The following is a 25365-nucleotide window of genomic DNA, read 5'->3' as shown; positions in this document are numbered from 1 at the left end:
GGATTCACAAAATGGAGTAAAACATCTTACACATTTTATCGTGTTCTGTATTTACCAAAACTCAGAATAGACGAGAAGGGCACTTGGTAGAGTGCGGACCTCGACCACGCAATGCCTGATCCATGAGAACATATCGGGCCCATTACATTTTTGAAATATCATGCTATACAGGACTATATCGTTTTTGGCCCGATCTCTCAATGGTGAAGAATCACTTAAAAAATTAAATAACTCTCGTATCGAGATTTGGATTCGGATCAACACCAAAACTGAATCAATCCGTCCTCGCGACACACCTAACGTGTCCACCAAGATTCGTCCGAATCTGTCCACAAGTTTTTGAGATATCCTTCATACAAACAAACAGATAGAGAGGGGTGAAAACAACCTCCTTCACCTTCTGTGGCAGAGGTAAAAAATGTGTTTGTGAATCAGAGGGGGGTGGAGGGTGTGAGGGGACTATTTTGTGTCCACGATCTGTTTCCAAAATTTAGTTCGACATTGGCCCAGCCGTTTTTGATTCTACAAAATCGCGATACATACATACACACACACACACACACACACACACACACACACACACACACACACACACACACACACACACACACACACACACACACACACACATATACACACACACACACACACACACACACACACACACACACACACACAAACACACACACAAACACACACACCCCTTGAGCAGCATTAACTTCAACCAAACGTTTCCTGTAACTCTTGATAAGTACTGCACATCGGCTTTGAACAATTTTTGCCCATTCCGATCCTTACAGAACTGCTTCAACTCAGATATATTTGTTGGCTTTCTTGCATGAACTGCTCGTTTCAGGTTCTGCCACAACATGCCACACAACCCGCATATGCTCTAAGGACAAACAATACACATCCGGCAACAACATGACCAGTGTCTAGCCTTTCACTATTGGGTCGAGACGTCAAGTCATCAATCACGCCCACAGTGATGCCGACCATGCAGGACTGTGTAAACTATCTGTCTCATCGAGACTTCGTTTCAAAATAAGCCTGAGCAATTCAGGACATGGCGAGCAGTCTTCTAGAACATGATCAGAGGAGTACCGCTGGCATCCGATGAACAGCTAAAATTATTTAAAACTTTCTGAAAACTTATGCTGTGTTGGATGACCAGTCAAATTGGTCTCTGGGCCACGGCAAACTCTGACTACTTCAAAGTGTCAAATAATTTAGTCCCCTATGATCTCAAAACCTGCTCTGGAACTATGGCTGCCATTGGTTGGTGTGTCAGGAATGTAGTCATCGGATCTTTTGATGGAATCATCCACTTGCCACTCCGGGAGTTAACCGAGTGTAATGCTATTCCTTGCAATTCCTCCGAGATTCCAACACTGGAGGTCACAAGGCTCCATTCACAAACACGTATTATTGCTGAAATGTTTCCCGAACCTGACCCAGAAGCGACCATCTTACTGTTCATTGGACGAGGTGCTCCTCAGCTGCTGAAGTTCAAAGAATATCAGAAAGGATCACCTAATGCTCTGTTGGATGGGTGGTAATTGGTGATTTATGTCTGGACGGTGTCCATAGCCCTGAAAAAGTGGAGGCCGATCACACCCACATTCTCAAAAATGGAAGACCATAGGTCTGCTCACCATACCCTAATTGTGACACCGTCAAGGACGTCATCCTGCTACATCGTCCCTTACCTTCCGGTCAGCTCTTCAGGAGATCCTGCGACCACAGAGCCTAAAACGATGGGGTCAACAGTGACGTCGATCAGCAAACAAGGAATGATGACAAGCCGGGTCGCTCCATAGAAGACAACCGTTTTCTCACAATCTTGGAGGACGGATTCATGAGGAATGACAATGGCAATTGGGTGGCTCCGTTACCCTTCAGAGACAATTTAAAACTTCCAAACAATCGACCTCTTGTAATTAACCACTTGAAGTCCCTTTACAAGCTTCTGTATAAGAAACCAGACCTTAAGCTGCAGTACATGGACTTCATGGCAAAACTCTTCCAAAGGACATGCTGAGCCTCTTGAACCAGAAACAGAGGGAAAACGACCATGATGGTATCTTCCTCATTTTTATACATTCCATCCAAGAAAACCTGAACATATGTGTGTGGTGTTTGATGGCAATGCCATCTATCATGATGTCTCACTAAATAACGAACCACTTCCTGGTCCAGAACTCGTCAATAGTCTCCTTGGGGTATTGGCATCGCGAGAATCAAGTATTCTGTGTTTAGAACTCTGTGTCACTGTTCTGGCTGTTGAATCGGTCGAAGTTATCACTGACAAGCTCCACATCGAACTCAACCCCATCACTTTCGACACGGACAGTCGTGTGGTGCTCGCATATATGTTTAAACAACGAATCATGGCGTTTCCATGCGTTTGTGGTCAACCGTGTTCAAAGTATCCACAAAAGTATATCACCTTCTCAAAAGAACGACGTCACAACTGACATTAACCCAGCAGACCTGGCCACTCGTTCCATAATCGCCTCTGACCCGATGGAGTCATTGTGACTGTCTGGGCCAAGATTTCTCTGGGATTCTGAACTACCTATTAAACCGACTTTGTCTGCTGTAGAGTTGGTTAACAATCCAGAGTTTTGTTGCATCGCCGTATTAGCGACTAGACATGAACGTTCATTGGGAACAATATTTCACACGTTCCTCGAAGTGGAAGTTCAAACGTGTCACATATGGGTGGGATGTGGGAACGAATGATTGGTGTCTGTCGTAGAATCCTGAACCTGATTCTCTTGGAGACAAAAGTTTATCTCACCCACGTGCTCCTTACCACCTTCCTCGTGGAGGTATGTGCTATTGTCATCGCTCGTCTCCTTGTACCAGTGTCTCCAGATCCAAACGTTCCAGAAATATCGACACCAGCGGTACTACTCACCATGAAGACCACACCTCTTCCTGCACCACTGGGCGATTTCTGTCTTCCTCCAGACATATTTGGCGATCAGTGGCGACGTTTACAGCATTTTACAAATACTTTCTGGTCACGATGCCGCAAATAATATCTTCCGAAGCTGCAGCCCCCGGATGTGGAGGTAAGTCAAGAAACACAATCTTTTTGTCAGTGACATTGTTCTGCTCAAGGCAGATGCTCACAGGAACAACTGGTCCTGTGTTTGTGTGATTGAGACATTTCCCAGCACAGACAGTCAGGCTCGTAAAGTGTGAATCCACACCATGAAGGACGGCAAACCCCATTTCTACCTCTGACCCGTAACTGAGGTTGTACTGCTTATACGAGAGGGGGAGAGTGAATGCCTTCATTGTGTTCTATTGATTGTGAACTTCATATTCTTAAGTTATTTTCCATTATGCCCCAATCTGTTAGCCTTAGTCTGGTCCATTAATTTAGTGACTATATGATGAACAATCAAGTCGTTTATTACTTACGAAATCTAAAGATTTCATAAGTATATTGATGACTTCCATCCTCTGTTTGTGTGTTTGTTGGTGTGTGTGTGTTTGTTGGTGTGTGTGTGTTTGTGTGTTTGTTTGTAGGCACGATAACTCGAGAACGGAAGAAGCGACCAATGTCAAATTACACCACGTGATTCAGGAGGGTGATGGTTAGCGCTGATTAGATTTTGGTCAAAATCAGTCAAAGGTCAAGGTCACAGTGAGGTCAAACATAATTCTGTAAATTCATGTGGAGAAATGGAGTATTTTTGCTTCAGTCGACGTTACGAGTTCGTTTTAACTTCGATTTTAATTTTGTCTTCGTTTTTTTGCGATCACTTCGGACGCTTAACACTCGGTTGTCGAAATTCTGGTAAAAATCATATGTTTTGGAGACGTTTTAAGATTGTATAAAAAATATTTCACTCACCGCGTCACGGCTCGTCATGTGGTGCAGCGCGCTCGAGCAGACGCGGCGTTGAGTCATGTAAAGGTTTTGCGTGTGCGCGCTGACGGTGTTTTCGATAAAGATGGTGTTTAAAAGTCATTTTTTATCCCAATAAAGGTAATCGTCGCATGCCTGACTCGCTAAGCCGTCGGATTATGTAAAGATTGTTGGTGGATGGCCGAATATTACGGTTTTGTGACTTTGATAAAATAATATTGAATAATTGCGTGGAGAAATGGAGATTTTTGCTTTGGTCGATGTTACGAGTTTGTTTTAACTCGGATCACAATTCTGTTTTCACTTTTGGTAATGGCCAAGTATGCTTAACACTCGGTTCTTGAAATTCTGGTAAAAATCGGATGTTTTATGAGATTTATGTCGGGTGTCGTGTCTGAGGCTTAACTGAAGATAATGCCAATGAGGGGGATTGTATCACACGGCATTGCGCGCTCGTTTTAAAGTCAATTTAAATCCTGTCTTCAATTTTGGTAATGGCTAAGTATGCTTAACACTCGGTTTTCGAAATTCTGGTCAAAAATCGGATGTTTTATGAGATTTATGTCGGGTGTCGTGTCTGAGGCTTAACTAAAGATAATGCTAATGAGGGGGATTGTATCACACGGCATTGCGCGCTCGTTTTAAAGTCAATTTAAATCCTGTCTTCAATTTTGGTAATGGCTAAGTATGCTTAACACTCAGTTGTCGAAATTCTGGTCAAAAATCGGATGTTTTATGAGATTTATGTCGGGTGTCGTGTCTGAGGCTTAACTGAAGATTATGCTAATGAGGGGGATTGTAACACACGGCATAACGTGCTCGTTTTAAAGTCAATTTCAATCCTGTTTTCACTTTTGGTAATGGCTAAGTATGCTTAACACTAGGTTATCGAAATTCTGGTCAAAAATCAGATGTTTTATGAGATTTATGTTGGGTGTCGTGTCTGAGGCTTAACTGAAGATTATGCTAATGAGGGGGATTGTAACACACGGCATTACGTGCTCGTTTTAAAGTCAATTTCAATCCTGTTTTCACTTTTGGTAATGGCTAAGTATGCTTAATACTCGGTTGTCGAAATTCTGATAAAAAAAAAATCGGATGTTTTATGAGAGGTTTGGTACAGAATCATCGTAGAAACTTCTGGTTTGCGTCGCTACCTTCTCTCGAGACAGCTTTTATGAGACAAGGTCAGAGGTTAAGTTGACGATTTCGTAAGTACCAGTCTATGACTGCTTGTTTCTTTTTTGATAATGTTCAATGTCAATTTGAATGTTTCAAGCCAAGGTTGTTATCCCGGTTCTCATGTTCAGGTAATTATCTTTGCTCAATCAATTGCTGTAGTGGTTTATATCTTCTTCTTCTTGCATATGGCAGCTTAGCTGCCAGGGTAGCTATCATTTCTTGAAAGTGCAACTGTGTCACAGTGCCCCTTTACCAGTACACACTGGTACTAATTTTGCCGACCTCACAAGGATGACATACTGAGTCAACCCCATGGTGTATTAATTCAGTGGCCAACGGCGCTTGAACTCAGGACCCTAGGATCCCAAGCCGCCACCCGAACCACTAAGCCAACACCAGGATAGTGGTTTATATATAAACCAGGTGAGGAGTGTGATTTAACCACTTTGAATGTAACATGTTGATTTATGTTCTACCCATGTCTTGCCTCATGTATATTTATGCTCCGCATATGTGTTGCGTCATCTCTGCTGGAAAGGGTGAGTAAGTTATTCTCTGTCTGGCTAGACGGTTGTTGTATGTGGAGAAAGCATGGTTTTCACTGTCGCATTTGGAGTGTTTTAAAATGAAGTAAAATTGATTTAAACCTCAAAGTCTTGGTAAGCTGCATTCTTTATTCAAATAATCGAGACACAGAGGCCATTCCATGATAATACACACACACACACACACACACACACACACACACACACACACACACACACACACACACACACACACACACACACACACACACACACACACACACACACACACACATTCTTTGTTCTTAAATCGTTCTTTCTCCATACCAAATGTTTGAGATTTTTTAAACAATCATTTCAAGAAAAAAAAACAAAAGAAAGCTCCAGCGAACTATACTGCTGAGGTTGTTTGCATTGATCAAATTCTCCTGAAGAGTGCTTGACTGAATCGGGAATTGATTTTTTAAATAATTTTTTTGTTGCCCGATTTGAATGAAACTTGATACTGCACACCGCAGGAAAATGGTGAGTAGGGTGGGCTGAAAGTTTTTGTGCGATCGTGTACCGTTTTGGCTGTATTTCGGGAACATACATACACACATATATACATTCAAGATGAGAGTTTTAGTAATATATAGAGAGATAGAAGATATATGGAGAGATTGTAGTTTAAACTTTTATATTTAAGTTTATTTTCTATTCACTTATCATAGGTCCTTGTGCACAATGAGTCTTGTGATCTGAAGGAGAAGAAATATTTACTTAATGTGTGAAATAAATAATTAATGAGGAAAAGTTTCTTCACAATTCGTTTTGTAATTGGTGAAATAGAATGATCATCACAAGTGATTGAATAACAATAAATAGATCATTTTAAATATCGTTTAACAATTCATGTACACATTAATAAACATATCAGATTTACATTTCTGGTTGAAGTTTTGATTAAATAACCATTTGAACTCAGAGTGATGAGAAAATGAATCATTAACCCTCACCATGTTCCCCTCTAATCCACACTTGAGGTACACGGTAAACACGGACACTTACCCATGTACAGGGCTGTAGCTGCAGAACCTTGGGTATACCCAGGGTGGTACACCTTGCAGGTATAATTCCCATAATCATCAGGTTTCACAGATTTGAATGTTAATGAAAATGTTCCATGATGTACTTTGGACATGGACATTCTCAAACCGTCCATGTAATGTTCATCTATTTTGGAAAAACGAGCAATTGGGTGTTTGTTGGAGTCTTTGTTCCACTCTATAGAAAATGCTGGGGAATCAATGAAATCATGAACTCCACGTGAACTCGGAGAGAAGTCACAGGTGAAGGTAGAATCTTCACCAGGTGAAGCCACAATGAACTCGGGGCAGTGAACAAACAATTTATCTGAAACACACAAACAACAGGATTTGATTAAAATGAACTCACAATTAAAACGTGTGACATGTAATCATGAAATTCCTCCTGATGACAATATTACTCAGTAATCCTCTGGACGGGATTAAACGAACCTTTAATTTCTGATTTAATCAAAAGGATCGATTTCATTTTCTGACTCCCTGCCAAGTTTTGAAGCACATTTTTGTTTTATAGTGAGAAGTTAAGATTTAGTTTCTGCTTACAAAGTCGAGGCTCATGGAAGAGGAAGATGACAAACGGGAAAGGGCAGTGCAGTGGCAGCTGGATTCAAGCACAACAGACATTGTCAACAATGGGATGAATGAACAGAAAAGAGCAAAGAATGAAGAAAATGTGAAACTGATGTCGAGATGGAAGGAGAGAAGTGGAGGAGGATGGGGGTTAATAAAGAGAGAAAGAACCAGGTATAGGGATGGAGGATGATTTTCAAAGGAACAGGTGTAAGGATGGAGGATGATTTGTGAAGGACCAGGAGTAAGGAAAGAGGTTGATTTGTGAAGGACAAGGAGTAGGGATAGAAGATGATTTGTAAAGGACCAGCAGTTGGTATTGAGGTTGATTTGTGAAGGACCAAGAGTTGGGGTTAAGGATGATAAGAAAAGCACCAGGATTTGGGATTGAGAATGATTAGTAAATGACCAGATGTAGGGATGGAGGATGACTTGCAAAGGATGATTTGTAAAGGACCAAGTGTTGGGATGGAGGTCCGGGATGGGAGCATGCGTGGAGCAGCGTCACTGCGTCCACTTTCTGCTGGTACTCCATGGGCCTCAGTCCGGCCATCCCCCAAGAAGATGCCTGGCCCTTGAGATGCTGATCAACCTGCTGTAACTACGAGGCATGTAGTCAGCCCATTGGCCTCCTCCATTCATGAGGCTCCCTCGCTGAGAGAATCTGGTGAGCAGGATCAGTGTCAGGAAGATAAGCCACATGTCCACACATCCACAGCTGATACTGTATTCCTCGACTTTTCCTCGACGCTGGACCTTTATTTTGACAAAGGAAACCCGCAATCCCAGCAGCTCCAACTCCTCATTCAGCACCTTGAGGTTTCCTGAACTGTTCCCCAACAACTTGAAAGCCTGAGTTAACTGTAACCGATAACTGTTTGGTGGAACATTGCCAGGCACCCGCGATAAAGCTATACTTGTATGGGTTCTTATGAAGCTTAGGAATCCAAAAAAGTCGAGGAATACAAAGATTTACATACATACATATATATTACTGAAATTATTAACGAAAACTTCCTTATGCTCAGAGATAATATCTGAGAGTGACTTATGACAAAGAACTTCAGTGCTGTTGTTATGAATTTGGAAGCCTTGTGCACACAGACATTCAGGTCCCCATAGCTCAGTTATTTCGATAAGTAAATGTGGATAGATAGCTCCCTTTCCCTTGTTTAATTGGTAATTAAATGTACATGCGCTGCAGAGTTATTTTGATAGTCAGGGTTTTCTTTTATTTTTACATCAACGATAACTACAACAGCACGCGTACAACTCGCTTCCTCACACCGACGCCATTGCCTACGTGCGTGTCAGCACGTACGTGGGCGGAGTTCACAAGGACCTGACGTTGCTCTCGCCCATCAGGAAGATGCGAGGGAGTTCGCCGACGGTCGACCAATAGGCGCAGGCCACGCACGAGTGAACCACGCCCGAAAGACGACGAAGGAACAGAGAACAAACAATCTGCACCACATCTTCTCGAGTGTGTGTTCTGGTTCGCTTGACATCACGTCGCTGGTGCTCGTCTGAGCACATCTCGTCGCTGGCGCTGGTCTGAGCACATTTCGTCGCTGGCGCTGGTCTGAGCACATCTCGTCGCTGGCGCTGGTCTGAGCACATCTCGTCGCTGGCGCTGGTCTGAGCACATCTCGTCGCTGGCGCTGGTCTGAGCACATCTCGTCGCTGGCGCTGGTCTGAGCACATCTCGTCGCTGGCGCTGGTCTGCATCTGGCGGCCCTGGTCCGTATTCTGGCGACCGGAGCTCCAGGAGTGGGGTGGACGCCCAGCCGCGCGCTCGCGGCCAGGTAGCCTGCCACGTTCTCGTCCCTCAGCTCGACTTCCCTCCGAGTCGAAGGGATAATAAAGACCATTTTGGGTCCGTTTCTTTTGGGTGTGCGTCTGTCTGTGGGCCCGTCTTTAAGTAGGAACTGTTAAGTGCTTGTGGTGTACATGATTTCATTTCTTTATAGTCGGTTTAACTCTGCTCTTGTGTGTTCCCTTCCCCACCTATTGTAAATAATTATCCATTTGTTGAACGTTTCAGCTCGTACTCGTCCTTTCCTTCATTGGTTTAGCAAGGTGCGTGTTGAGTGATTAAAAAGGCTGTTGTTGCTGTCGATGTACATTTGGACCGACGGGACCTCGGTAAGCATCCGCTCGGGTTACGCACGGGTCTAGCACGGAAACGACTCGTCCCGTTCGAGCCCCATCGAGGGTGTGAATCCCTCGGTAGCTCGCCACGTGGGCCTCTTGGTATTTTGAAGTTTGGCAAATAACGCTGTACCACGTGATTGATTTATTGACGATTCACGGTCCTGTAAATGACCCGTACCTCCGGAGTTATCCGAGGGTAACGATCTGAATTCCGGGTGTTCGGTGGAGTTGACTCTGCAGCTCCATCTAGCGGTCGCTCTCGCCACCGATACCCAGCTCCACAACACTTTCCTATACTAGTAAAAGTAACCATATCAATGCCGAACTCTCCTAATAAAACCTCCACATAAAACTTTTCATAAACCACAACAAAATTATTAGCAGCCTTATCCGCTGGAGCTATTAAGTAGCTGCCATGGAGATACCAAATGTCTTTATAAACACTCGGCTTGTTCAACACTGGTTTAGAGCGACCCAGTGAAAGGAAACCCCGGCTACTAAAAAACTTAATCCTATTCTCCAGGACTTCCACAACTCTGTTAAATCATGCATTGAACCTGTTTACAGATAACTTCAACTTGGTGCACATTTTGTAAACAAAATTAGAGACAGAATCCGCAATTGAAGACCCAATGCAAATCCAAGGTTGAGTTACTGGTTCCCTATATTAACTCTCATTTTCATTAGATCCAAAATTTCACTCTCACCAATTATATTCAAATCCCCAGTAACTACGGGTCCACAAAAACCACGTAAAAAAGGGGAAGACGAACATGCACAGTCAGTTTCCAAAATGTCCTTTACTATATCTATACTAAGAGTTTTAAGAAATTTACCAAAATTGAATAAGGATTGTCCTATGGTTTTTGTGAAAGTGAAATAAACCTTCAATGGGGTTCGCTCCCGAACTTTATCTGGTTATAAACTCTCTACACGAGTATCCCTGAAAATAGAATGAAGCCGAAGCCAATCTACCTGCTGGCTGGAAAAAAATCACAAACGAAGAACTTGTGGATCCTATCAACTTTGGGGGTGGACTTCTTCACCAGAACCTGCTACAAAAAGCTTTGATCAAAAACGAGCACATGTCAGATGAACCTGCTAAACTCCGGAGAATATAAGCTAAGACCTGCTTGGAACATGATCTCAGAAGAACATAAAAATCATGAAAAACTTTTCCTTCATAAAAACCTTGAAGTTTATCAATTATCCCTGAAAATTCCATTTTTGGAGCCGCATGACACCAACTACGATGCCCATGACCTCTGGGTCTCCTTCTGATTGGATTAGCAAAATACTCGTTTCCAAAAACATGACCTTGAGAAACTGACCCAGGACCTTGTACCTGTCATTAAGGCCCAAAGGATAGATCGCACATTGTGTCGTGATCCAAAAATCCTCTTTGCATCCTAGCTCTACATCACACTCCTCTTTATTATCAAACTTATTAACATTAACTGAGTCTATAATTTGAAGAGAACAATGACTAAAAACATGGCCAACTTCATTGAAATGATTATATTAATATGTCTTAATACCAGACGATACAACATACCGATGTACATTCAAATGCTGATGTAAACAATGAGAAGTTTTACCAACATATTGCAATCCACAATCTCCACAAGTGAGAAGACAAATAATGCACTTTGATATACATCTAATGATGATTTCTAAAGGGGATGGAGGGATGGAGGATGATTTGTAAAGGACCATGAGTCGTGATGGAGGATGATTTGTAAAGGACCAGGAGTTGGGATGGAGGATGATTGTAAAGGACCATGAGTCGTGATGGAGGATGATTTGTAAAGGACCAGGAGTCGTGATGGAGGATGATTTGTAAAGGACCAGGAGTATGGATGGTGGATGATTTTAAAATGTCCAGGAGTCGTGATGGAGGATGATTTGTAATGGTGGTGTACTCTCAATTTGAACCCTTGAGCAAATTGTGGAACTGAAGAGGTTTGAGTGTCTCACTGTAATAAGTGGAGAAGAGAAGGTTCATAATCACACAATACAACCCAAAAATTTCATTTGTACATCATGGAGCACTCACTAAATGTGAACAGCCTGGGTTCACAAAAATAATTATTTTAACTTTTTACTACTTTATTGTTTTTCATTTCTAAAGAAAATATCTTCACCCTAATTAAACATCATTGAATGAAACACCAAATACTGAATTGGAGTCATCATAATGAATCTAAGTAAGCAAAGAGTAAGGAGAGAGGGAAGGCTTTTAGGGATGACCACGTTATTTAGGCTGCCTGGCCTGGTTAGCCGCTCCTGCACAGTGGTCTTGTGACGAGGTTTCCTTATTTCAGCACGAGATGAAGGTTTTGCCAGTTTTCCTCTTCTTATTTTTCTTTTCAGCCCTTCACATTTAGTGGCTCTCAGCCTTATTCAGGACAAATTTCAATCAAAAATAACAAATGGGATCGTACTCCAAGCCCCAGCCACTGTGGTTGCACAAGTTAGTGCACTCTCAGCACTGGTCCCAAGCCCAGATAAATGGGGATGGTTGCTTCAGGAAGGGTATCCAGCATAAAGCCTGTGCCAATTCAATATGCGGATCATAAACCGGATTTCCATACCAGATCGGTCGAGGTCCGGGTTACCAACGACCGCCACCGGTCCTGTTGGCCAGCAGGGTACCAGTGGAAACTGTTACTGCAAGGTGAAGGAGGAGAAGGAGAGGGGGTAGGCATGTCCACAGGCAGTGGGAGAGGAGGAAGGATTGAAGTGGTGAGGTGAGAGTTGGAACTTTGAATGTTGTTACTATGACTGGCAAAGGGCGAGAGTTGGCTGATATGATGGAAAGGAGAAAGGTGGACACACTGTGTGTACAAGAGACCAAGTGGATGGGGAGTAAGGCTAGGAGCATTGGAGGTGGTTTCAAACTGTTCTACCATGGTGGGGATGGGAGGAGAAATGGTGTGGGGGTAATCCTGAAGGAGGATTATGTTAAGAGTGTATTGGAGGTGAGGAGAGTGTCTGACCGAGCGATGAGTGTGAAGTTGGAAATAGAAGGGGTGATGATGAATGTCATCAGTGCATATGCCCCGCAAGTGGGGTGTGAGATGGAGGAGAAAGAAAATTTCTAGAGTGAGTTAGATGAAGTAGTGGAGAGTGTATCCAAGGAAGAAAGAGTGGTGATTGGAGCGGATTTCAATGGGCATGTTGGGGAAGGGAATAAAGATGATGAGGAGGTGATGGGTAGGTACAGTGTCAATGAGAGGAATGTGGAAGGGCAGATGGTGGTGGATTTTGCAAATAGAATGGAAATGGCAGTGGAAAATACGTATTTTAAGAAGAAGGAGGAGCACAGGGTGATTTACAAGAGTGGAGGAAGAGGCACACAGGTGGACTACGTCTGAAGCAGGAGATGAAACCTGAAAGAGATTAGAGACTGTAAGGTGGTGGCAGGGGAGAGTGCAGCCAGACAGCATCGGATTGTGGTTTGAAGGATGATTTTGGTGGTGAGGTTGAGGAAGAGAGTGAGGGCTGAACCAAGGACCAGATGGTGGAAGCTGAAGGAGGAAGACTGTTGCTTGAAATTCAGTGAGGAGGTGAGACAGGTGCTGGATGGTGGAAAAGAGGTGTGGGACGACTGGGCAACTACTGCAGAGGAGGTGAGGGAGACAGCTAGGAAGGTACTTGGTGTGACATCTGGACAGAGGAAGGAAGATAAGGAGACTTTGTGGTGGAAAGAAGAAGTACAGGAAAGTATAAGGAAGAAGAGGTTGGTGAAAATTAATTGGGATAGCCAGACGAGGGCGGATCTCGGTCTCAGGCAAGGGGGGGGGGGTTGACATTTTTGGCTTTGAGGCAAGGTGGGAGGGGGGTTGAAGGAGGAAGGAAGGTGGGGGGTTGAGGGAGGTAAGGGTTGAGGGAGGGAGGGATGGTTCATGGAAGGAGGGGTTGAGTGATGGCACTCAGCAGCTGAAGGGGGGGTTGCAACCCCCCCAACCCCCCCTCTAGATCCGCCACTGCCAGAGATGAAGAAAGTAGACAGGTGTACAAGGTGTTGAGGTGCAAGGCGAAGAGAGAGGTGGCGAAGACAAAGGAAAAGGCATATGGCGAGCTGTATGAGAAGTTGGATACAATGGAAGCGGAAAAGGATTTGTACCGATTGGCCAGACAGAGGGACCAAGCTGGGAAGGATGTGCTGCAGGTTAGGGTGATAAAGAATGCAGATGGAAATGTGCTGACAAGCAAGGAGAGTGTGTTGAGAAGGTGGATTGAGTAGTTTGAGGAGCTGATGAATGAACAAAATGAGAGAGAGAGAAGGTTGGAAGAGATGGAGATGGTGAATCAGGAAGTGCGGTGGATTAGTAAGGATGAAGTGAGAACAGCGATGAAGAAGATGAAAAGTGGAAAGGCGGTTGTCCCAGATGATATCCCAGTGGAGGCATGGAAATGTTTAGGAGAGATGGCAGTGGAGTTTTTAACCAGAGTGTTAAACAATATCTTGGAAAGTGAGAGGATACCTGAATAGTGGAGATCAAGTGTACTGGTTCCGATTTTTAAGAATAACTGTGATGTGCAGAGCTGTGGTAACTACAGAGTTATAAAGTTGCTAAGCCACACCATGAAGTTGTGGGAAAGAGTCGTGGAAGTTCGGTCGATTGGAGAGGTGATGATTTGTGAGCAGCAATATGGTTTTATGTCAGAAAAGAGCACTACAGATGTAATGTTTGTTTTGAGAGTGTTGATGGAGAAGTATAGGGAAGGTCAGAAGGAGTTGCTTTGTGTGTTTGTGGATTTAAAGAAAGCTTAGCACAGGGTGCCAAGAGAGGAGTTGTGGTATTGTATGAGGAATTCGGGAGTGGTGGAGAAGTATGTAAGGGTGGTGCAGGATATGTATGAGGACAGTGTGACAGCGGTGAGGTGTGCGGTAGGAATGACGGACCGGTTTAAGGTAGAGGTGGGATTGCATCAAGGATCAGCTCTGAGCCCTTTCCAGTTTGCAATGGTGATGGACAGGTTGACGGACAAGATCAGACAGGAGTCTCCATGGACTGTGATGTTCGTGGATGACATCTTGATCTGTAGTGAGGAGGGAGCAGGCTGAGGTGAGCCAAGAGAGGTGAAGGTATGCACTGGAGAGAAGGGGAATGAAAGTCAGTTGGAATACGATGGAGTACAAGTGCGTAAATGAGAGGGAGGGTGGTGAAATGGTGCGGTTGGAAGGAGTTGAGGTGGTGAAGGTGGATGGGTTTAAACACTTGGGATCAACTGTCCAAAGTAACGGAGAGGACGAGGATATTGGGACCATACTCTATGTAGAGCGTTGCTGCTGCTTCAGCAGTCTCCTTGGCTATTGAGTACAATCCTGGATGGGTCGCCACTCCGACACAGTATACCAGCACGCTTGGACTCATTTTGCCGACCTCGGAAGCCAACAACTGGCATAAAGTAACGGAGAGTGTGGTGGAGAAGTGAAGAAGAGAGTGCAGGCAGGATGGAGTGGGTGGAGAAGACTTTCAGGAGTGATTTGTGATTGAAGGGTATCTGCAAGAGTGAAAGGAAAATTATACAAGATGGTAGTGAGACCAGCTATGTTGTATGGTTTGGAGGCGGTGGCGCTGACAAAAAGACAGGACGTGGAGCTGGAGGTGGCAGAGTTAAAGATGCTGCGATTCTCGTTGGGAGTGACGAGGATGGATAGGATAAGAAATGAGTATATTAGAGGGACAGCGCAGGTAGGATGGTTTGGAGACAAAGTGAGAGAGGTGAGATTGAGATGGTTTGGACATGTGCACAGGAGGAATGCGGGGTATATCGGGAGAAGGATGCTGAGGATGGAGCCGCCAGGTAGGAGGAGAAGAGGAAGGTCAAAGAGGAGGTTTATGGATGTGGTGAGGCCAGAGCGAAATGGAGACGGATGATCCGCTGTAGCGACCCTGAACGGGAAGAAGAAGAAAAAGAAGAAAAATAAGAAAAAAAAGAAAAAGGAGAAGAAGAAGAAGAAGAAGAAGAAGAAGAAGAAGAAGAAGAAGAAAAACAAGAAGAAAAAGAAGAAAAAGAAGAAAAAGAAGAAAAAGAAGAAAAAGCAGAAAAAGAAGAAGAAAAAGAAGAAAAAGAAGAAAAAGGAGAAAAAGAAGAAGAAAAAGAAAAAAAAGAAGAAAAAGAAGAAAAAGAAGAAAAAGAAGAAAAAGAAGAAAAAGAAGAAAAAGAAGAAAAAGAAGAAGAAGGAGAAGAAGAAGAAGAAGAAGAAGAAGAAGAAGAAGAAGAAAAATAAGAAAAAAAAGAAAAAGAAGAAGAAGAAGAAGAAGAAGAAGAAGAAGAAGAAGAAGAAGAAGAAGAAGAAGAAGAAGAAGAAGAAGAAGAAGAAGAAGAAGAAGAAGAGGAAGAAGAAGATCGTACTCCAAACAAATAAACTTTTATATTTTTACAAAAATCCTCAAAATGTTGCAATAAATGGGGGAAGATAAAAAATCCAGAATGTGAGAAAAGGGAGAACTGAAACTCACAATGCAAAATAACGGTATCCCTCCGAGTTTCTCCATTGTATGTAACAATACATGTTAACATGGTCACTTCAGTCACATTGTGGAGAATCAACGTCGCGTCTCCAGTTCTCAGGTTTTGTTCATTCATCATCACTCGATCCTTGTACCAAGAACTTGGTTCAATCTTCTCATTTCTATAGGTGAGGATTGTGGGACCATTTATCCATTCCACCTCCAGCTTGCTCAGATCAATTGGTTCAGAATTATCATCCAAGGTGAAGGTGCAGGGAAGAGATACATCCTCACCATCCTCAAATCCCACTTCCCATGGAACCACAACCTTCAACCCACCTGGAACAGGAAGAGAGAGGGAGGGAGAGAGAGTGACAGAGACAGTGACAGCGATAGACAGTGACAGAGACAGCGACAGTGAGAGAGACAGCGACAGTGAGAGAGACAGCGACAGTGACAGAGACAGCGACAGTGACAGAGACAGACATAGACAGAGACAGAGACAGTGACAGTGACAGAGACAGAGACAGACAGAGACAGAGGCAGAGGCAGAGACAGAGACAGTGACAGAGACAGTGACAGTGACAGTGACAGTGACACAGACAGTGACAGTGCCAGTGACAGCGACAGCGACAGAGACAGAGACAGAGACAGCGACAGAGACAGAGACAGCGACAGAGACAGCGACAGCGACAGAGACAGCGACAGAGACAGCGACAGAGACAGCGACAGAGACAGCGACAGCGACAGAGACAGAGACAGCGACAGCGACAGAGACAGCGACAGCGACGGAGACAGAGACAGAGACAGCGACAGCGATGGAGACAGTGACAGAAATGGAGACGGCGACAGAGACGGAGATGGAGACAGCGACGGCGACGGCGACGGAGACGGCGACGGAGACAGCGACAGCGACAGTGTCAGAGACAGACAGTGACAGAGACAGTGACAGAGACAGTGACAGTGACAGCGACAGTGACAGAGACAGTGATAGAGACAGTGACAGAGACAGAGACAGAGACAGCGACAGAGACAGCAACAGAGACAGTGACAGAGACAGAGACAGCGACAGAGACAGAGACAGCGACAGCGACAGAGACAGCGACGGAGACAGAGACAGAGACAGAGACAGAGACAGCGACAGCGACGGAGACAGCGACAGAAATGGAGACGGCGACAGAGACGGAGATGGAGACAGCGACGGCGACGGCGACGGAGACGGCGACGGAGACAGCGACAGTGTCAGAGACAGACAGTGACAGAGACAGTGACAGAGACAGTGACAGTGACAGCGACAGTGACAGAGACAGTGATAGAGACAGTGACAGAGACAGAGACAGAGACGGCGACGGAGACGGAGACGGCGACAGAGACAGTGACAGAGACAGAGACAGCGACAGACAGTGACAGGGACACAGAGAGGTTGGAGGGAGAATGAGTTTGATTATTTAAATTATTAAACATTAATCTTGTATTAAACATTAATAAATTAAAATTTATTTTTACGACCTTTCAATCGCCCGAAAATTTCACTTTCAAACAAATCTCACAATCTTCATATAAAATATTGTATTCTTATTATAAATACGAGCAACCGTATGGGAACCATCAGGGGGGATTTATGTTATTATCCTTATTCAAATGTGTCGTTCAAAATACCTCTACAAATACCTGTCGGCACATAATTCAAAATACCTTTTCAAATACCTGTCGGCACATAATTCAAAATACCTTTTCAAATACCTGTCGGCACATAATTCAAACACCTCCACAAATACCTGTCGCCACATAATTCAAAACACCTCAGTGCGCTGGAAAACGTGGGAACAGGAATCCTGCACTAAGATGGAGACTTGTAATACCCTCCCCCACCTGGAGGTGGTGATACACCATACACATTTACATAGAGAATCATTCTCCATCCACCCACATCCTCTCTTACACTGATGAAGGGCGACTGGTCGAAATGTTTGTTCAACATAATTTCTATCCCAAGGTTATAAACAAACTCTTGTTCAGTTTGTGAAAAACAAAAATTACTTTTCCATTTTTACCAATAATCACTTGAGTATCTCCTCACTCGATGACAGTTGTTTACTCATTTCCTCTTCTCCCTAATTATCTCTTTGTCGTTAAATATTGTCATGGGTTCAGCACACGCATCGAGCTCATGAGGTGCGTACTAAGAAATGTCGCCACGACGGACCCTGAGGCCCCCGGACCACAGATAACTCCACGGCCCAGAAGGTTGTCAACCAATTCCAGGAAAAGTAGTTACACCAAGCAGGGTCCTTAAGTCCATAGTCGCATTACCTACTCGTTCGTAAAATTTTCTGAGCTGGAGTCCATGGTCTCAGCATTCACCAGCATTTTTCCCACTGGTGCGTGTCCGATGGGGCGAGTGCAGTAATGGGCTGTGGAAAAATCCCCATGTCGTACCGTCTGACAGCCATGGGCACCAACGCCCCTCCCCTCATGGTGCGGGTGCAGCGAGAGAGCTCCGCAGCTCCCTCCCATGTGTGCAAATGTTCCTTTGTACTGTGCATGTGTTGGAGAAGAGTTCTCCTGTTTTACAAATGTGGGAGTGCAGGGAAGGAAGAATGTGGGAAGGTGATTTGACCGATCCAGAGGATTAATTGTTTAACGGAGACACACGTTCGCCCGTGGTGGTTTTGACGGAGGTTGGTGGTGACTTGAAGACTGAGGAGTACGGAATGGACTGACGGATGAACAGATGGTTGATTATGTAGGAATAACCGAGTGAGTGAGTGGATCGAGTGGTAAGGGAGAGTGACACAGACAGACCAAAGGACGAACCACCAACTGCGGGGTTGAAGAAAAGACCAATGAGATGAAGGAGGGGTTATTGAATTGAGGTTTGGTGAAGCGGATTATTGTTGGAGAGGAGATTAAAAGCGGCAAATGGGAAGACATCACATCGGGAATACACAGGTAATCCTCACAATACATTTCCCCCCTCATTCCCCTGGATAAAAGGCAAAGGCCTACCTACCACATAAACTAATGAAATAACTCATTCTGGGGAATTCCTATGTGTCTATGAATTCTCTCCCCTGGGGTACGTTTCCAAAACAATAACAATATTTTTCTTCTTTTTCATTCCTTACACAATTCTCCATCCCTCGTTCACCAGATCCCATGTGTTCCATTGTTGATGTGTCGACCTTTCACCCCTGTGTTGATCACCCTTCCATGAGCTTCCATGTATGGAGGAACTTTCAACGCAGCCCCGCCCCTTCCTTTATGTGCCCAAGGCCATGACCAGAGCCCCCGACCTCTCCCTCACACACAAGCATTCACTCGTACAGTTTAGCACTGCACCACACCTGCGAAAAGCGCCACACCTTTACACGCCATGCCCTGCACATGCATATAAGAATGGAGTAAAAAACGGAGGGGGACTCCACTGGACTGAGGGATGACTGAACGGCCGTGGGTTGAAGGTAAGACCGATGGGGTGAAGGAAGAATTGTTGAAAGGATGTTTGATGAAGGGGAGGTAATGTGCGAATTGAGAAAGGCATAGCAGGGAAATGGTCCGATGGTGTGAAGGAGGAAGGATGGAAAGTACCAGAGTTGGAGGGGAGAGACATTACACTGGAAAAATACAGCCGAGCCAATGCATGTCCACCCGAACAACCTTTGACAAGGGACCAAGGACTATCCACACAAAGACTTATGAAATAAGAAGCGAATACTTCAATATCGTGCGGATGGGGGCAGTAAAAGGTTAAGAATGATGAAACAATTTTGCAGTTATAAAATTTAAATGTAGACACGGTGAATTAGCATGCATGATGGGAAGAGTTGTGATGTTGGACAAATTTCTATTTATAGCCCTCAGATCAAAGGGACGTACGCGGCCATAAGTGTGACAGAAGATGTGATAGAAGACACAGGACAGAATAGCGAATTATATAACAGTGCGGTCACCGCCCTGTAATTATATAACAGTGCGATGTCGCTGCGCTGTAATTATATAACAGTGCGATGTCACCGCGCTGTAATTATATAACAGTGCGATGTCGCCGCGCTGTAATTATATAACAGTGCGATGTCGCCGCGCTATAATTATATAACAGTGCGATGTCGCTGCGCTGTAATTATATAAAAGTGCGATGTCACCGCGCTGTAATTATATAACAGTGCGATGTCGCCGCGCTGTAATTATATAACAGTGCGATGTCGCCGCGCTGTAATTATATAACAGTGCGATGTCACCGCCCTGTAATTATATAACAGTGTGATGTCGCCGCGCTGTAATTATATAACAGTGCGATGTCGCCACGCTGTAATTATATAACAGTGCAATGTCGCCGCGCTGTAATTATATAACAGTGCGATGTCACCGCGCTGTAATTATATAACAGTGCGATGTCACCGCCCTGTAATTATATAACAGTGTGATGTCACCGCGCTGTAATTATATAACAGTGCGATGTCACCGCGCTGTAATTATATAACAGTGCGATGTCGCCGCGCTGTAATTATATAACAGTGCGATGTCACCGCGCTGTAATTATATAACAGTGCGATGTCGCCGCGCTGTAATTATATAACAGTGCGATGTGGCCGCGCTGTAATTATATAACAGTGCGATGTCGCCGCGCTGTAATTATATAACAGTGCGATGTCACCGCGCTGTAATTATATCACAGTGCGATGTCGCCGCGCTGTAATTATATAACAGTGCGATGTCGCTGCGCTGTAATTATATAACAGTGCGATGTCACCGCGCTGTAATTATATAACAGTGCGATGTCGCCGCGCTGTAATTATATAGCAGTGCGATGTCGCCGCGCTGTAATTATATAACAGTGCGATGTCGCCGCGCTGTAATTATATAACAGTGCGATGTCACCGCGCTGTAATTATATAACAGTGCGATGTCACCGCGCTATAAGTATATAACAGTGCGATGTCACCGCGCTGTAATTATATAACAGTGCGATGTCGCCGCGCTATAAGTATATAACAGTGCGATGTCGCCGCGCTATAAGTATATAACAGTGCGATGTCACCGCGCTGTAATTATATAACAGTGCGATGTCGCCGCGCTATAAGTATATAACAGTGCGATGTCACCGCGCTGTAATTATATAACAGTGCGATGTCGCCGCGCTGTAATTATATAACAGTGCGATGTCACCGCGCTGTAATTATATAACAGTGCGATGTCGCCGCGCTGTAATTATATAACAGTGCGATGTCGCCGCGCTGTAATTATATAACAGTGCGATGTGGCCGCGCTGTAATTATATAACAGTGCGATGTCGCCGCGCTGTAATTATATAACAGTGCGATGTCGCCGCGCTATAATTATATAACAGTGCGATGTCGCCGCGCTATAAGTATATAACAGTGCGATGTCACCGCGCTGTAATTATATAACAGTGCGATGTCGCCGCGCTATAAGTATATAACAGTGCGATGTCGCCGCGCTATAAGTATATAACAGTGCGATGTCACCGCGCTGTAATTATATAACAGTGCGATGTGGCCGCGCTATAAGTATATAACAGTGCGATGTCACCGCGCTGTAATTATATAACAGTGCGATGTCGCCGCGCTGTAATTATATAACAGTGCAATGTCACCGCGCTGTAATTATATAACAGTGCGATGTCGCCGCGCTGTAATTATATAACAGTGCGATGTCGCCGCGCTGTAATTATATAACAGTGCGATGTCGCCGCGCTGTAATTATATAACAGTGCGATGTCGCCGCGCTGTAATTATATAACAGTGCGATGTCGCTGCGCTGTAATTATATAACAGTGCGATGTCGCCGCGCTGTAATTATATAACAGTGCGATGTCACCGCGCTGTAATTATATAACAGTGCGATGTCGCCGCGCTGTAATTATATAACAGTGCGATGTCACCGCGCTATGAAAAAAAAACGTACGTGCAAAAAAAAAAACCCCCCAAAAAACAATGAAGAACGAGTTACAATGCTGCGCGTCAACAACTAACGGAACAGGAAGATGATCACTTCCTGCTCAGAAAATCAACTTCCGGCGTCACACAGAAAACGATTCAGCACAAAAATCGTCCCTCTTCCGCATTAACCCCGCTCTCAATACACCGGGCAATCTCCGCCCACAATCCACCCGGCAATCTCCGCCCACAATCCACCCGGCAATCTCCGCCCACAATCCACCCGGCAATCTCCGCCCACAATCCATGCGGCAATCTCCGCCCACAATCCACCCGGCAATCTCCGCCCACAATCCACCCGGCAATCTCCGCCCACAATCCACCCGGCAATCTCCGCCCACAATCCACCCGGCAATCTCCGCCCACAATCAACCCGGCAATCTCCGCCCACAATCCACCCGGCAATCTCCGCCCACAATCCACCCGGCAATCTCCGCCCACAATCAACCCGGCAATCTCCGCCCACAATCCACCCGGCAATCTCCGCCCACAATCCACCGGCAATCTCCGCCCACAATTCACCCGGCAATCTCCGCCCACAATCAACCCGGCAATCTCCGCCCACAATCCACCCGGCAATCTCCGCCCACAATCCACCCGGCAATCTCCGCCCACAATCCACCTGGCAATCTCCGCCCATAATCCACACGGCAATCTCCGCCCACAATACACCCTGCAATCTCCGCCCATAATCCACACGGCAATCTCCGCCCATAATCCACCCGGCAATCTCCGCCCACATCACACCCAACAATAAGTGTGACAGAAGACACAGGAAAGAATAGCCAATTATATAACATCGCGATGTCGCCACGCTGTAAAAACTGATCCTCAGGTCACCTATGTGTTCATGTATGCTCTCCCCCGGGGTAAGTTATCCAAAACTGTGACAATATAAAGGAAAAATTCCTGACCCAACAAAAACTGTACGATTTGTGATTCACAGGCATGGTGTTAAATAACAAAGTGACGTCACTGAGATGGACGTTCCGCTGGTTATCCCATTTGCTAGAAGTAGCTGGTGGACATTGAACATCCCTTGGTATATATGGCAAAGATGGATAAGTTGGTGCTAACCTTCTCAGGATTTATCAGAAATTCCTGCCCGAACTTACAGGGGGCACTGCATCAGCTACACAACAGCAATCTTGAGCAGTCATGCAAACCAGCAGCAACACGCTGCACATGAGTTGTGACAAAGATCGAGGGGATGTGGGATAAATATTGTTTTCTTCATTTCAATAAAATGTTGCGATCGACCCAAGACCCCGGGAGATAAAACGGAACTACCTTGGGTGAAGAAATCCATATGGAGCTTTCCAGTGGGAAAATGATCATTTATCATTTCTTGGAGTGCCACTGAAGCTGTGCCCTCCACCAGTACAATGGTACTCCTTTCACGAACCTCAGAAGGATGACAGGCTCAGTCAAACGCACCTGGTGTCGATTCAGCAGACAACAGGGCTTGAACTCAGGACCCTGGGATCCCAAGCCAACCACTCTAACCACTAAGCCAACACCAGGCTTAATTGTTCACCTGATAAGGATGAGCTGCAACAATCCTACAATTTTAAGGTAGTAGGTTGTAGACAGCAACCGCCCAGGGTGGTACGACCGTTCTGACCTGGGAGCGTTAAAGTGGTGCCCGAAACCATCTTACACTCTCCGTGTCAGCATTGCTGGTCTTACTTTCTGTCTCACTCAAACTATCGTTACCGGGCTTGCCTTAATCTCTCTTTCTTGCGAACAGACATTTACTTTTCATCATACATTTCTCTTACTCACTCATTTTCCCTCCTCACTTTATTCTCTCTTTTCTTACCATTCTATTCATGCAGTTCTTTTATTTTAGGCTTGGCCTCGATGAGGACTATTCAGTCCGTGCCTGTAACCTTCAACATAAAAAAAATCTACATTCATGAACATTTCATAGGAAGAGTGTACCTGCGGTTTGTTCCACAATTAAACTCTTCCTTCACTTTCCAAGGAAACTTCACATCTTACTGGAGATAAACATGATAACGATGATGGAGAGAAGATATTTTCTCATCAAATCAGGTTTGTAAAGGTGAACAGTAAACTTAAATTTGAACAAGATTTAACAAGACACATCACGATACATTATATCTGAATCAAAGTACTTCAACTACCGACGTAATAATGTCGTAATTTACAAAACATTACACAACACTAAGAATAAAGTTTGAAAAGAATATTTTTTTCTAAAAATCCTAAGGCCCATGGAAGAGCTGTTGCACACAAATCATTTACTCTCATGCAGACAGAAATGGCAGACAACACATGACTTGACTTCGGACAAACACAACCATTGACCGTGAGGGAATGAACTGCCCTGAACACACTGAGTGCCGGTGGAGTCATCTAATGGCGGTGATTTCCTTTCTGCAGTCAGTGGGGAACCTTCAGGGAGAAATTCCCCTCATTGGATGACAACTCACAGGATTTATCTGTGATCTATCCTCTAAATGCTGAACATCAAGTGAGGAAGCATCACGTGCCATTATAAATCTTTGGTTTGACTCGGTTGGGGTTCGATCCACCGACCTCCCGGACTCGGAGTGGGCGATCTAACCATTACACCACTGAGTCAGGTAAGTTCTCCATTATTGGAGAAAAATGTTTTGTTTTTTCATCAGGGAACCTTGAATAACGGTTTTGAAGAGGAAACGTAATCACAAAAGGTTCTCTTTAAAAATAAGAAGAAGAAGAAGAAGAAGAAGAAGAAGAAGAAGAAGAAGAAGAAGAAGAAGAAGAAGAAGAAGAAGAAGAAGAAGAAGAAGAAGAAGAAGAAGACGAAGAAGAAAACAAATTGTGGAATTCCTTGCACCAACGCACATCCGATGGGCCGGTTAGGTTAAGAACATTTCTTATTGTCCCGTAAACCTTTATATTCCCTCGGAGTTATACCCTCATGACCCTATTGATGCGTCCAAACCAATATCTCACCTCTTGGGTTTATCATTCATGATCCCTAAAGTTAAAATTTTTGACTTGCAAAGAAAAAGGATCATTGGGATCAAATCAAACCTTTCCACCATCCTGGGTGAAGAGGATAATTAAATTAACATTCATGATGATTCAACAACTTCAGGACTCACCTGTGGAGGTGAAAAATAAATTGAGCAAGAGGATCACGAGAACATCTCGAATCAGCTTGAACATCTCGAATCAGCTTGAACATCTCCATCACATTCTGTTTGTGGTTTCTGATCTCTCACAAAACATCACGAGATCTGGTGATGTTCTCAAAAAGAAGAGATCTGAAAAATATTCAAAACACAAGTTCGTAAATCGCAAATACACAAAACAAGCCGGTAGGCGACGATGGGTCGCTGAGCATGGAAACTATAAGATAAAGAGCAAAATGGATGTCATATCGCGGATAGGGAATCACCTTAAGATTATGCATATCAAATCTCATCCAGTTCCATCTACTGATAACTACTCGGTATCCATTTGAATGAAAAGTACCGAAAATGTGGTTTGAAATCGGAAATCCCCAAAGTTCGAGGG

At 44.4% G+C, this 25365-nt stretch overlaps 1 protein-coding gene across 2 annotated transcripts in view; it reads right to left on the bottom strand.

Annotated features, from left to right (window-relative positions):
• The window catches only part of LOC147010455 (uncharacterized), a 133688-nt gene extending 108566 nt beyond the window's left edge, over window positions 1-25122 (bottom strand). The window contains exons 1-3 of one of the 2 annotated variants that reach the window (XM_085858776.1): window positions 24951-25122; window positions 15881-16210; window positions 6643-6987 (exon numbers count right to left, since the gene is read on the bottom strand). In XM_085858776.1, coding sequence (XP_085714902.1) covers window positions 6643-6987; window positions 15881-16210; window positions 24951-25014 — 739 coding nt within the window. In that variant the 5' untranslated portion in view covers window positions 25015-25122. The remainder of the gene's footprint in view (window positions 1-6642; window positions 6988-15880; window positions 16211-24950) is intronic. The other variant, XM_085858779.1, reaches the window with a different exon arrangement.
• Between the last annotated feature and the right edge of the window lie 243 nt (window positions 25123-25365).

This window comes from Eptatretus burgeri, chromosome 16, assembly GCF_056783735.1.
Source record: "Eptatretus burgeri isolate ZD-2024b chromosome 16, Ebu_testis_v1, whole genome shotgun sequence".
NCBI classification, from domain to species: Eukaryota; Metazoa; Chordata; class Myxini; order Myxiniformes; family Myxinidae; genus Eptatretus; species Eptatretus burgeri.
This window is presented reverse-complemented; position numbering and strand designations above follow the sequence as displayed.